The sequence below is a fragment of the Electrona antarctica genome (genome assembly GCF_951216825.1).
Source record: "Electrona antarctica genome assembly, chromosome: 10".
In the NCBI taxonomy this organism is placed as follows: Eukaryota; Metazoa; Chordata; class Actinopteri; order Myctophiformes; family Myctophidae; genus Electrona; species Electrona antarctica.
The window spans coordinates 48,208,105-48,223,960 of NC_136791.1; the positions used below are offsets into that span (position 1 = coordinate 48,208,105).

At 41.7% G+C, this 15,856-nt stretch overlaps 1 protein-coding gene across 1 annotated transcript in view; it reads left to right on the plus strand.

The window, feature by feature from the left end:
• Positions 1 to 253: 253 nt before the first annotated feature.
• Positions 254 to 15,856, plus strand: part of LOC306930865 (uncharacterized protein) — a gene marked incomplete at its 5' end in the record, with an annotated part of 87,325 nt that continues 71,722 nt past the window's right edge. Inside the window, one exon of the mRNA XM_079511961.1 lies at positions 254 to 280. Within this exon, the coding sequence (XP_079368087.1) occupies positions 254 to 280 (27 nt within the window). The remainder of the gene's footprint in view (positions 281 to 15,856) is intronic.

Consider the following 15,856-nt stretch of genomic DNA (forward strand, 5'->3'; position numbering starts at 1 on the left):
GGCTGTCAAAGGTGAGATGAGTTATGAGCATGACTGAACCTGGTGTTGTGTGCCAACAAAGAGAGCTTCAGTTCGTGTTACTGTATAACTGAAGGAAGTTGTTGCTCATCCATGCCTTTATCTCCTCAAGACAGGTGGTGCGACATGTCATGGCTGCAGAGGGGGTATGCCCCTTGACATGCTGCCGCAGGCTAAGACACTCAAGCACATTCAGGAACTCGGTTACAAAACGACAGGAGGGATAATAATCACTATGTTGGATGACGTGGTGCAGAGTGAGGTGAGTGAGGTGAGTGTATCTCACGGAGGAAGGATGGGTTTGGTTTGGGAGGTTGGTAATACATGAGAAGCACTGACATGGAGTTTGGAGGTTTACATTTGAAATCAAGGCATCACACGGAAGAAAGGTCAGGCATCGGCAGGAGGGACATGTTTCAATTCAGCCCGGTGATGGCCAAGCCCCCACCACGGATGCTAACCATGACTAATGACTAACCATCCTAGACTACTATCTTATGTCTGTCCGTGCTCTTGCTCATCCCACTAAGGACGAGTTTGGACAACGTTTTTTTCCCCAAAGGCCCGCTACACTAGATTCCACTCTTGGCTATCCAATTCGAGTCTCAGTGAGACCAGAAACAACTAAATCACATGATCGCTAAAACTCCCCTCCCATCCACTTCCATAGAGAATTTTCTAGAACGCCCATATCTCTCTTCCTGTATCGCTCTACTCCTGCCGCAACCACCATTACATTTTCAATGGCCTCTAACTATTGAACAGATGTTTTTCGTTTTGTTTTGTTTGTTTTTCGGGAATGCGCATCGAACATCTCTCAGATTATCAACGGTCGGAGACTACTTAAAAGCTATAAGCAAATACGGAAAAAGGCTGGCAGTGGCTAAACGCAGACAGAAATCAAATCTGGCAGTCAATGAGTAAATTTATTGGCAGGTTTCCATTTGTCTAATTGTTCTCTTCTCTTTGGCCCTGTGGTATCTGATGGAACCACAATTCACATTGTGGTTCCATCAGCACAATGTGCATCTATTCTAGAGAGAGGTCTCCTGTTGTTCTTCATGTGACCACACCTAGTGACTTGGACCATTTGGTCTGGGTGTCGAATCAATGTCTGAATGTTTGAAATGTGTATTGGGCTTCTTTATAAACTAGCCAGAACTGTCTATGTGTGTGAGTGGCCCCACAAGCCGTGAGGCTGAAGGGTGCACGCATGGCTCAGGCCATGAAGCGGTTTTGTATTCTCTGCAAATAAATCTCGACTCTGAAACCTTCATTCATTCATCCATCTGTCTGTCTCCGACTTCATTCTCCGTATTTTTGCCTGAGTATTTAAGTCTAGTACGTTTGTTTATGGGCTCTATAGGGAGAGGAAAAGCACTCTTCTCTCTGTAGTACATTTACGTCAGCCCCATTTAGACTGCAGTCACATCCGCAGTCATATCCGATTCAAATCTGATTTATTTCTCAAATCTGATCTTTTGGCCCGACCACTGCATTTGCAAGTGACCAGACCGGATCTGTCACAGCTGTGTGTTCAAACTGCCAGCGAAATCCAGCCTGAATCAGATCTGTGCCACCTCCAGATTGGAATCCGATTTGTTTAAATAAGTCTAAACACAAACAAGTCACATACGTACAAGGCACACGGAATCTGATTTAGATCAGGTTGTTGCATTCAGACCGAGACGGATGTCCTCAAATCAGATTTGAATCAGATTTGAAACCACCTCTGACTCAAGTCACATTTGTAAAAATTGGATTCCATGTGAATTTAGACTTATTTAAACAAATCGGATTTCAATCTGGATGTGGCACAGATAGATCTGATTCAGGCTAGATTTGGCTGCCAGTGTAAATCAGGCCTTAGTAGCTGAGGGCTATACGCACCACTTTAGAGAACGGCAGTATAGAGAGAGATAGAGCTGTCACTGGGCTACATGTACAGTACATACATTATAACATGAATAGTTCACCAATATGTGGTCTTCATGTAACCGATGCATCAAGGCACACCACAGAAATCTGTAGGTTCTGTTAGCGACATACACATACGAGTGTATACACACTGACTAGTGCATTGATTGATTGATTGATTGATTGAAATATTTATTAACAGTTTGCAGAATTACAGTACATTTCAAGCACAAACTCAATACAAAGACTGTTAACTGTGAGTGGACGACCCAATTAAGCATTACACTTGTTTACAAGAGGGTCCACCTTGTTCAATTCATCAAAACATTTAGAGACGTACAAATAGACACTTCTATATACCGGTAGGTAGTCAAGAACAGAACAGGAATTCATCATAAAGGAGGTAAAAAGGGAAAAGAAACATACAGTTGGAGGCCATCGATATTGTCCTTTTCTTTTTGCTGAGGTTTGCGTGATCTGCGCAAAAGGACAGTTAACCCATTCTGGGCGGGAACCCCTTTTGGTGTTTTAAACATTATGTTATAATTTAGCTATTGAAAAATAGCAGATCTACAAGCTCATAGCGCGCCACCGAGTGGCGCGCTACGAGCTTGTAGGTCTGCTATTTTTGAAAAATCGTGAAAATATTTATTTCAGAAAACTGGAGGATTTAGAAGGATTTTTTAAAATGTTGAGGTCAGGCCTAAATGGGTCAAATGATAAGGGACAATATCGGTGGCACCCAACTGTATACAGTGAGGGGAAAAAAGGTGGCCAGTTTCGAATTGCAGCCGTCCGTAGGTGCCCCTTAAGAGCGGTTTTGAAGGAGTCAAGGGATTCGCACTAGTGCATCCCTTGGTATGCACTATAGTGTTGTTGTTTTTTCTCCTTCTTTTATTATTATTGTTTTTTTTAATGGACACCTGCTTATTGGTGCATTTTTCTTATTGACATTTCGTATGAAATGCATGTCCCTTTGCACTAATAAACTACAACTATCTCATTATGTTATTGGTCATGCCTCCAACATACGATATAAGATGCGTTGATATACTGCATATAGCTGACAAGAATTTTCTTTTAACCCATTTTGTGCGGGAACCCCTTTTGGTGTTTCAAGCATTCTGTTATACTTTAGCTATTGAAAAATAGCAGATCTACAAGCTCATAGCGCGCCACCGAGTGGCGCGCTATGAACTTGTAGGTCTGCTATTTTTGAAAAATTGTAAAAATGCGGCACAAATCTTTTAATAGGTATATATTCTTTCAGAGCGAACGTTTTTTTTATTTCGACGTCATGCCTAAATGGGTTAACCTGGGCTCATGCATTATTCATGACACAATTTATATAAAATACAGTTACTGTGCATAAGAAGAATGCTCCTGGATTTTCCCCATGTGGGCAGAAAGGTTTCATGTACAGTATGGAGGCTGCTTTTATAGGCCCACTGTCAGTGGGTGATGATGGCATACTTCTCTGGGATTTCATCAGGTCAGGAATTTAGACCCGGATATCTGCACCACTTTGTCAAAATGGTTACACGGACACACGGGGAAAAAAAGAAATACCTCCCCAGTTCCTCCTCGTATCTTCCCGTAACCCCCTTTTCTGCCTCCCATTGTCCACAGGCTGCCAGCAATCTCTAAAACGATTTCCACAAGTGGCCAGGGAAGGCTGGAGAAATGATCGAGGAAAACAGAACAGATGAAAGCTATCATGCTCAGATTAATCTCAAGCCCATTTACCAAGTCATCAAACATTGGGGCCACAAAGGAACAATAAATTGACTGAGATGGGGCAGGGAAGGCACAGAAAGGACCTGAAATCAACACCACGGTACTAGGTACTGGTAGAAGGCCTCCGTTTTATGGAAGGTATAAAAAAGTCTATAACAGTGCATCTGAACAGACATTTTTCTCCGGGTTTCTTTTAGATTTGTTTTGAAGTTTTTCCGTCTCTCTGCCTGTCTCTTTGTGCACACTCCACATTTTCTTTTAAATGTTTTTTTTGTGGCTTTCGCCTTTATTTTATAATGGAGGGACAGACAGTAGGCTGACAGGAAATGGGGAGAGAGATGGGGGGGAAGACATGCAGTAAAGGCCGTCGGGATCGGGAGTCGAACCTGCGGCACACTGCCAGACTGGATTACCAGCCAAGGTGCCTGGACCACTGAGCCATGGCCCAGGCCACACTCCACATTTTCAACATGACCATTGTTGTCTACTCTACTGCATACTCTAGTCTCCACCACTACAGGTGGACATTTTAGTTGCTACAGGTTGACTTCTTATTGGCTAATGTCCCCCTGCCTCCGTTGATTGGCCAGTGTATCACCCATGACCCATTTCCATTGTTTGGACTTTGGAGTTGGGCTTTTTTCTGCAGTTAGGGGCGGCCATATACATAGCTTATTGGGTGGAGACTAGCCTCCTCTAATCAGCATCCTCTAATCAGAAGGTTACCGGTTCAGATCCCGGCCCGCCAAGTAAGGTGTCAAAGTGCTTCTCAGCAAGACTCCAAACTGTTTTCTTTTCTTGTCCATAGGAGTTGGGATTAAACATTTACATTTTAAAATAATGCTTTTATGGCTGTTGGGTTGGGTTAGTTGGCTATTGTTGGTTTTGAGTTAGACCCTGTTTGTTTGTTTTGCCTAGGTTAATCCCTGAATTCATAGTATTGCTTCCCTTTCTTTCATAAGCTCTTTTGTTTGCCCTCAAACCAAGACTCCATAAATATTTATTTTACCTCTTGGGGTGATAACAGAATAATTCTTCAGGAAAAGTTTTGTTGGTGCTGGAGGCTGTTTAAAATGCATTTTTGATAGGCTTGACACGTGACACAAAAAAGCTGTGCCACAACATCCCAAAAGTGCTATTATACTTTTAAGGTGATGTTGTGATGCAGCCTGCCGTAGCTTTTTCTTCTGGTTGAATGATAGAAACACCCCAAGAGGTTCGGCTTTAACCAGATCTGTATCTGGCCTGGACACCTCAAGATAATCCCACTACGTTTTCTCTCTCCTCTGTCTGTCGCTAAACTTCCACAAAACTATTAATCATTGTGTGAGTCCTGCTGGATTCCTCGATCTCTCTCCCTGTCCCAATCGAGACACTAGGCACTGTTTTACTAGAACAACATACAAGTTTACAAGTGGTAACAGTGGTTATGTATATCTCATATTAGCTTGTTTATTTAATTTCCATCATCTTGTTGAGAAACAGAAGTGATTTCCACTAATATCTGGCTCTGTAGAGCACAGGCAGCTCATATGAGTCATCCCCTCTGGTTTCTGGTGAGAAGTGAAGTGGAAAAGATAGAGACCTAAGCAGACAAATGCTTATTCAGTAATACAGTCCCTAACTCAGCTAAATTATAATTGAATGTTGCAATACTGTATAATTACAGGGACTGTCTATGCACAGTTCAAAGCCACATTTGCAATTCATGTGAAATAGTTCCTAAAGCTAAGTACCATTGCCTTTGGCAGAGTTAGAAAAGGAAAGGATTGGAGCAAAATGTATAGAAAATTTGAAATGTGTCAAGTGATGCTTCATCAAACATATGCCTGTTTCAGTGCCCATTGCATTATACCTCAGGGGAACCTTTTCAAATGGCCTCTCTTGGATACATTTTTAATTTACAGTTGGACTAATAACAAAGTAAATTTCACAGTTAGGGACTCTTACTCATTACCCTACAGTTTTAACCCATTTTATCAGTTAAAGTACTATAACCATATTACTCTGGGACTCATTAACAAAACCCCCACCAGCACTTGGCCAACACATAATCTTGAAGTATGGGTTGGATATTCACAATACAATCCTCCCCTTAATTAAACACTAAAGCTGATCCCCAGTCCCCATTTTTAGGATAAGTGGCATTTGTTTTAAAAGAGTTCCAGAGGTGTTAATTCAGATGTGTTCATTCGTGTTCGTTCAGATGCTCAACAAAGCCGACTTCACAGCCACAACCTCCGCGGTGGTGGGTAGCTATTTTACCACTGTGCCACCCCAGTGCCCAAGACCTCAAACTTGTGGAATTTAAAATTGCAAACACATCACGGGCGGCTGTGGCTCAGGAGGTAGAGCAGGTCGTCCAATGATCCCTGGGTCAGTGGTTCGAATCCCGGCTCCTCCTGTCCAAGTGTCCTTGGGCAAGACACCGAACCCTACATTGCCTCCAATGAGTTGGTCGGTGTGAGCTTGCCACCATTGGTGTGTGAATGTGGGAAGTGAGGACGCTGGCGTCGACTGTTCGCCGCAGAATTAATTATGTATCCTTTTTTGAATATTCCATTATATTCACGACAAAATAAAGCTCTGGGATAGCTATACATTAATCATTAATACTGTTATTATATGATTCATATAAGCTTAGATACCGTTTTAAATACCACCTTTTTATGACACAATTAATAAACAAGTGGACTCTCAGACATTTCTCAGCAGTGAATAGTGTGACTGACTCCTTTGAACAATGAAAGGTTTAACAAATCCTGACACCCAATTTATCAGCCTCTATTTTCATCCACTGCAATTACACCTTAAAAGACGAGCACAGAATCCCTTTTGTAAGATGTTGCACTTCTCACCATATGGTATGTGTCAAGAGAAATGAGACAAAGATGAAAAGTTTGGAAAACAATATGAAGCGTTTTGTCGGCTGTCATTTTACTTTATTTCACAGTATGCACACAACCATGTACTGTACTACAGGTATATACACCCACAAAAACACAGTAAAACCATCAGAGTCAATTTAACCCAGAGTGTATTATAAATACTGGACCAAATAATACAATAATAATAATAATAATAATAATAAGGGTAATAATAATAATAAACTTTAGCACCTTTCATGACATAAATGACGCAAAGTGCTTTACAGAGCAATAAAAAGAGAACAGCAAAAACATAAAATAACTTTAAAATAAAAGCAAAAACATAAAATAACATTAAAATTAATACTAGTAAAGAAAATAAAACAACAATAAAATAACAGCAAAGGCAGCGAATCAGGCAGAACAGTAAGTACATGAATAACAATGCAGATATTTAACACATTTTGGGCGGGAACCCCTTTTGGTGTTAGCATTATGTTATGCTTTAGCTATTGAAAAATAGCAGATCTACAAGCTCATAGCGCGCCACCGAGTGGCGCGCTACGAGCTTGTAGGTCTGCTATTTTGGAAAAATCGAAGAACGACTGACATAGAAACATAGCTTTATCAGAAAACTGTCAGGATGTAGAAGACATTTTTAGAATCTGATCTCAGGTCAAAACTAGAAAAAGTGCCCTTCTGGGCACAGGTCTCCACCAGGAGGATGTTTTGTGTGTGTGTGTGTGTGTGTGTGTGTGTGTGTGTGTGTGTGTGTGTGTGTGTGTGTGTGTGTGTGTGTGTGTGTGTGTGTGTGTGTGTGTGTGTGTGTGTGTGTGTGTGTGTGTGTGTGTGTGTGTAACGCGACTTGGCCTGTTGTAGCGCCACCATGAGGCTGATTTGAAAACTGTCAAGTGGCATTTCTTCCTCAGCCTAGTGGGAATATGCATGCACAGTTTCACCGCAATCGGACGCTGTGTTGAGTAATTGTGGCAATTTGTACAAAACGGGTACAAAGCGGGCTACTCCTGAAAGGTTTAGAAGCCAATCGAAAGCCAAACAAACGCGTCTTGATCACATGACTATGGAGAGTAATATTCGAAAATGTGTTTTACATATGTCGGCCTCCTGGTGGCGCTATAAAGAGCAGATGTGAAAAATTCCAGGCAAAGGTTTTTCCTTGGCCTCTAGTGAGTTGGCATACAAAGTTATCCACAGATCCGTGCATTTAGAGGTAAAAACACTTTTTGGCGAGTTCTAGCGCCACCATGAGGCTGAGTTGAAAATGTTCACGTGGCATTTCTTCCTCGGCCTAGTGGGAATGTGCGTGCACAATTTCATGGAAATCACACGATGTGTCCATGATTTGCAGCATTTTGTTTGAAACTGAGCACTCCTGCAAACTTTGGAAGCTAATCTTAGCCAATCAGGATGGAGTCTGAGAAATCTGAAAGACCCGTTTCGTTGAATGGCTCTAGAGAGACTGTGTACCAATTTGCGTGATGTTTGGACAACATTTGTAGGTGTACTGTCCAAAAACTTGTTTTGCACAAAGCGGCCTCCTGGTGGCGCTATAACAGGCTGTTCTGGAAATTATGGGGCAGAGGTTCATCGTTGCCATCCAGGGAGTGTGTGTGCAAAATTTGACATCGACCGGGTTAACGGTGCCGGAGATTAGCTGTTCACAGACGGACGGACGGACGGACACACACACACACACGGACGGACGGACACACGGACGGACGGACGGAGTGCAAAACATACTCTCTCCCCATGCCTTCGGCCTGGTGGAGACAATGAGTGAAGAAATAGGTCTGGAGCTGTGCTAGCTGTGCTAAATGGACCCAGATTTAAATGAACACTAACACACTAGTACTCTTATTTCACTGTGCAAACAACCAAAGCCCCCATATGTTCTGTTCTGTTCTCAGATTAATGACTCCTGCTCGACTCTGGCACATTTGCACGTGGCCGTGGACGTCTGGGATATACACTACGGAACCATGACAGATGCCTCATAAGGATAACTACTGTAAATGTTTCATTGTTGATAGATTGTATATTTACTTATCTGTTGATTTACTGTGTATACAGTATATACACCCACTGTAGGCTGGCTGGAACTACATAAATCAGCCTCCCTACTGTATGTTGATAGTCGGTACTGCACCTTAGGTGATCAATTGTACATCCATTTATTTACTGTTGCTATACACTTGTGTTTATGTATTAAATATAATACGTAATATGTTAACTCATCAGACCCAGTGCAGATGGCGAGGAGTACTTATAATATTTTAATTTATCTAGTCTTACCTATCCTGTGTTTCATGCTTACTGAACATAGACACAGCAGACGTCGATCATGGATAAAGAAAACAACGCCTCGTCCAAATTGAGCAGCTGCTTCCTATAATAGCTGATCACTGAGCAGTACCTCGTTAACTGTTTGGCCCTCCTTTTGGAGAGGCCAAGCATACGCACGCAAGCACGCACACACACACGCACGCACGCACGCATGCACACGCACATGCACACGCATGCACGTGCACACACACTCTGTGTTGCTCTCTGAACAGCTAGAGAGCTGACGGTGTCTCATCAGTCACAGCCTTGGGTCGGGCTGGGGGAGGTCTGGAACCCATGCTCCACATCACAGAAAGGTGCCCACCTCATGTCCTTGACTGAATTAGTGCAGGATTGATGCCAGGGGCAGACGGGCGGACGCTCCCTCTTCCCCTAACCCCCTTTGAACCTCATATTTCAAGCAGGACAAACACATGTAGTCTAGGGTCACAGGGCACTGCTCCAGGCGGTCACATCACATGGCAGTCCCATGGACAACACTGGCATCGCTGCAGAAGAGGGTTCTAGCGGTTAAACCAGTGGTTCTCAACCTGTGACAGTGAAGTGTCAATTTAAGGACTTTTAAGACCTTTTTATTACCCAAAAAAATCACACCCGTGTGAAGTGAGGGGCGCTCTTATTATCATACATCATCATACATCTTCTCATTCCGGCCAATTCGAATGTTTGTGTTCACACAAACACTAAAAACTGGCTATTCATTATCAATGGCATTTAATGTTTGTGTTGGGACAAACACTCAAAACTGGCCATTCATTATCAATGGCATTTAATGTTTGTGTTAGGACAAAGTTTGTGTTTACACGCACCCTCAAAGCTGGACATAGGAGGGGCTAGCGGCTAGCGCCCCTCAAAAAAGAAAAGAAATGAAAGACCATTACTGCATCAACAAACTATAGCTTACTGTAAAAACTGTCCAGACAATGGCCAAATTGTCAATGAATATAAGAAAGAGGCTAACAATTTGAACACCAGTTCAAAATGATGATTATTTTGAGTGGTTGTGCAGCCTGAGAACCACTGGTCTAACTGGGACCAACACAGGAAAGTTGGTTCTGAATACTTGAAAACATTATTTCAAATAGGTTAATAGTAAGGTACCAATTTTCAATATTGAACTTGAGGGGGGCATTCCTCTTACGAGTGACTTATGTTTTTTTGTCTTTCAGGAGCATTGTGTTTTTGAGTGGTGCAACCACTCCATTAAGTAGCTATGTGAGTCTGTCGCTGGCTGGCTGGGTCTCTACCGTTTCGGACGCGGGGCGGCTCGCCGGAATCGGCCCGGCCCCCTAGGCGCGTTCCTGTGGGTCTGGACCCCCACACGGAGTTGCACTACTCACTTCACACAGGTGTGATTTTTTTTATATTGTTTTGGAGCCCCTAACCAACGACAATGTTCTAGCACTATACAAGTTTATTTAATCTTGAACCTTGAATTAAATGTAATCCTCTGAGCCCAGAACAAATTTCTGTGATTATGATTCCATTTGATCATTAAACATTTGGTGGGGATTCATTTCTCAATGGTATTAAACTGGAAGAATAGAAATTATCACAACATATTCATGACTAATGATGAGTTGCTCTTCACTTACAGCGTATAAACCATTATCCTCATCACTTGATCAATAGCAAATGTATTTTCCTTTGCAAAGTCATGATTGATTGATTTAATAAATGAATCCTATTTGAGTTGATAAATAGGCCTATGATTTGATTAACATCTGCTTACATTGAATCATGTTATTACTGTATTACTCTGCAAAGGTATCGTTGATGTCAATCAGAATCCTTGTATCTCCAAATTGCAAGGTTTTATATTTTTTTGGGGGGTTTTTTGTCATTTAATTTCCTACTTCATCATACAAGAGTGTCAAGCAAAGAGGGCCAATCTAAAAGTTCACAATGCATTTTTTCACTATTTTGGAAAAATATCATTCCATTCCCTGAAAAAGAATGTTTTTCGAGAAAGAAGGTTTCCACTCGACAGCGATGATAATATAATATGAGTGTGCATGAGGAGCCGCCTGAATTCAAATCTTAGTCTCCTGCGTCCCTCCTTTGCCAAAGGAAAAATTAGGCTTCAGAAGGCTCAAACAGGGCTGTTCTGCTACATTTGCATGTATGCACCATTGCAGAAACCAACAATGGTAAATGCAAACTGAAACTGACCTTCCAACCTTTTGCTGTACGCTAGAAATAATTTCCTCTCTAGATTTCAGTCCCCTGTGTGTAATAATACTACTGCCTCCCATTGAGTGCAATTACAGAAAGCTCAGCAGTGCGCCACGCTTTAAGAGGTAAAGTACTCGTTCGTCATTACCTTTTCACACCCAGCTGTCAGAGTGTCTCGGTTAAAACTCAAAGCCCTGGCATGGGCCGAGCTACGTTTGCCTCGATCACCAGCACGAACGAAGCCTCCCATAAAAAATAGAACTCAACTAACTGCACGTCCATCCCATTTATTTCCACTTTTCCGAGGCATTGGCAGTGGGGCAGTAATTGGTCTGTATTTCTATAGCACCTTTATCCAATTATTTTTTACTTTCATTCACACACTGACAGTGCATGCAGTTAGGGGTTCCGTGTCTTTCACAGGAAGCGCGGAGAATTGAACCAAGAACCTTCCGGTTGCCAAACGGCCACTCTACCGCCTGAGCCACAGCTGCCGAACCGTGATAGTGGAGTTAATTACTGTCATGCAAGTAAAGGCTTGTCATGTACAGTATACCACCAGGAAGTGTCAGTAGCTTGGCCAGGATTCTCCTTAAAAACCCTGAGTATGGGGCCACCGTATGGGGCCATTTGGTTACATTTGTACTCACTACACTACTTGATAAAAACCCAAATTTTAAATTATTAATTCATTTTTTACTACTCAACAACTAGTTCAGACATTTCTTTTCCTTTATTTCTCTGGAGAAATCGTGTTGCATAAAACCTTCAGTTGTTGACCTTGAGCACAGTGAACAACCTTCCTTACTTTGCTTCTTGGCACCATGAAGCAGATGGGTCAGAAACAGAATGGTGGAGTGCCAGTTATGCAAATAATAATAATAATCTGTCTGTACACAAAGGAACTCCAGTTTATAATTATGTTCCCTCGCCTGGATTCTTTTTACCCCTTACTTTGTCCTCTTTGTAGGCTAGCATTAAGTATTGCTAAAATATTGTGTCAGATGGAAAAGGTATTTGTCAAAGATTTAGATTTGGGGCCTCCCAAATGGATATAATATTTTGAGTAGTCCTACTTAGGCCTGACTCACACCTTTACAACAGACTGATGTATGCTTGTTGTATGAGATGTATAGCTGATGCAAGCTCGCAATGCATTTCCAATGGGAGTCACATGGTTTGACACAACATTTGTGTTGTATGAGGGGGAGGGGGACAGTCGAAACACAGCCGAAAGCCATACAACACAAATGTTGTGTCAAACCATGTGACTCCCATTGGAAATGCATTGCGAGCTTGCATCAGCTATACATCTCATACAACAAGCATGCATCAATGTTGTATGCTAGATGTAAAGGTGAGTCGGGCCTTACAAGTACTGTAGCTAGCAAAAATTGTAGCATTCTTACTTTTATTTTATTTTTATTGCAATGGACAAGTGATAACTTAAGCCCTTCTGTTAAGGGCTGGTGTGAAGTGAAGTTGGGAGATGATTGGAGACATCATGCATTGTGTGACCGAATGATCCATCAAATTGTTATCTGTCAATAGATCCAGGCTGTCTGCAGACCACAGCAGAAAGCCCTGCTTTTGTTGAGCTTCAGAAATGTTTAGGAAAATGTGTGCACACACTGCTGCACTTTATCAATGAAATTGCTTCTGCTCTGAAAAGTTAATTGATTCAGACTCGATAACACCATGCTGAGAAACCAAATGTAGTTCACAGCTTATCTGAAATGAGAGCTGCCCTTGTGGCCACTATATTATCGGAATGTCTTCACTCACAAAATGGTCTCAGAATTAGGCCCCTGTAAGATTCTCCATAGCCTCCCTAAAGTCTATGGAAAAACCCTGTCCGTGAAAAGGACAGCCATGAAATTGATGATAGTCTGATAGCATACCAGACAAGTAAGGGCACATCGAGTCGAGTTGAGAGGTTAATGCCTGCATTTCCCATCACCACTATTGTTCATGCTAGGATTTCCTCTTGATTTGTGGAGCCGATTAAAGAACATTTTCACAGCATACTGTCAGAATGACCTGCAGGACCTGCAAGGTGATGCCCTGGATATTTGCTGATCCCTACGTAAGAGGCTCCCTGTCACTGAATCCAGCCAATGCACCCTGGCCGGCATCAGCCCCTCTATCATCTGTCCATCCCCATTATTAGCCATCCAGTTTTCATTCTGAGACTTAATGGAGCGTTCCACAAGGGACCCCGATCCACCAAAATAACTAAAACTGGTTCTTATAGCAGATAACGGCAGACACTGTTATGACATTGCAAGACATAAGGAAAAAAATGCCATTGCACGTAGGGAGCATGATAGAAGTCTCTTAGTATATGTTTCATTATTTCAAAATTATTTTGATACACATCATGATATGTGTCTTGGAAAACCTACAGTTTTCTGGATTGCACATACATGTGGATCAACAAAAGTGCATCAATTGTAAACAATCCTTTATATGAATACAGTTTTCTTTATGTCTTCAGATTCTAAATGCATGCGGACAATCCGAGGTGCTCTAAGAGCTGATAAAAACGCATGTAATGTCTGTAATTTAACCCATTTGTGTTTTAAGCATTATGTAATGCTTTAGCTACTGAAAAATAGCAGATCTACAAGCTCATAGCGCGGCACCGAGTGCCGCGCTACGAGCTTGTAGATCTGCTATTTTTGAAGAATCGTGAAAAGTGACATGAAAGTGTTTGAGAACGACTGACATAGAAACATAGCTTTTTCAAGAAAACAGTCAGGATTTAGAAGACATTTGTAGAATCGTTCCCAGGTCAAAATGGGTTAATACTTTCTCAGTGACTGATGTGCCTAGTGTATATTACAGCCTATGCATCAATAAGTCTGTAGAATAGAATGTTGTGTTATTATTCAAATAAGTTTATTTGCCCTGTGGTTCATCTAGTAGTGGATTTGACTTATCAAATATACACCACTGTGCTTTTGGCTGACTATCACAACGGGAGTGAAGTGTATCTGCAGCAGAAACCAAAAAGACTGTCAGCTAAACACACAACGCTGAAATAAGGAATGCATGCTGCCACAGAAAGAAAACTAACTCCTCCTATCTTTCCTGAATCGCAAAAACAAATAAATTAAACAAAAGAACCAACCAAGGGACATGCAGGATTGCACTGTGGTAGAATGAGTGGAAAGGGGTGGGAAAGTGTCCTTGAGCAAGACTCTGTACCCCTAATTGCGCCCGATGTGCAGGTTGGTGGTCCCTCAATGGTTTCTTCCGTCATCGGTGTATGAATATGTGTGTGAATGGGTGAATGTAAATTATGTAATCTATGCAAAGCGTTTTGGATAAAAGCGATATGTAAATGCACCATTTTCCAGCAATTCTGTCTTTCTCTGAGCACTGGCATGTGTTTTGTCATTTAATTGGGCAGGCATCAGGTTGGGGCATTGTTAAAGTCAGGAGGCGCTGAAGGCTAAAGAAATTACAATTACAATTTAGGAATTTAGCAGATGCTCTTTATCCAGAGCGACTTACAGTAAGCAATGTAAATCAAATGCATATCCTTATGAGACATAGATACCACAGAGTGTATTACTAAAGGCTCATATACCATGAATTAATGATGATCATATCAAGTCAATTTTTGCTAAACATCATTGTGTGGGTAAATCATGGATATTTTAGTGTAGTTTAATCCCAACTATTTCACACTACAAATGAATCTCTGCTTTAAAATGAAACTATCATTGTCACGGGGCATGTGTATGTAGGCCTACATCTGTCATTTTAACGCAAGGATGAAAGACTTTTAAATATGTAGTTTGATTGATTGATTGATTGATTGATTGATTGTCACTGCGTGAAGTTAAATTATGTGTCAGTCACCTGTCTCTCCTCTGCAGTGCTGGCAATCTAATCCTGTTAATTAGAAGGAGCCAAGCACTGAGGAGAGGAGGAGGGGTGTTCCTGTTCTTTTGCGTGTTTATTGTATGTGTTTGGCGCCTGAAATATGTATTGATTTGTATTTATTGAAAATAAGTTTGAAAAGCAATATGTAATTGTAGATCAGCTCAGGGGGCTTGGTTTGCTGTTGCCTGAGATTATTAATACCAATTACTATGATTGTGCTTGGTCTGTCCCACCTGTTTACGAGCAGGCATGCTGCAGGTGAGGACAGTTCCAGTTCAGTTTGGCTCTTGGGGCTTGCAGGTGACAACACCAGGGAAGGGTCCTTAAATAGAAATAGCATAGACTGTGTTTCAGTTTATTTTAGTCATGGTTTGTTGTTTTTCCTGAGTTTAGCCATCAAGTGTTAATTTCTGTTTCCTGTTTTTGGGACGTCCTATTTTTGGAGCCTTGGGCCATCGGCCAGCCTTACGCAATCATGTATAACATTGACAAACAATAACCACACGATATTTAGTGTGTTGGATTATATAACTCTGCATTCGATTTCTATACCATAGTGAAATTAACGGAATCCAATGGTTTCCATTGAAAAAACATTTGGTGGGGAGTTACATCAAGTACTGTGAATACTAATGAGTCCACTAGAAGAAGGTAACTTGAATTACACGTGCTATCTCTGCACCAACAAGAGATAGCCCCGGTATAAGCATGCCGTAAACAAAACTATATTTCCATGTCTGTCCTTGATGTCATCATTTTCACACTTTTCTTTTTAAATAGTAGATCTAGCTCACACGCTATAACCATCAATGCTACTCTCCCCTGGAAGTCTCTCCAACAGCCCGAGCTGCCCTGATATGCCAGGAGAGTCACTGAACCAGTGG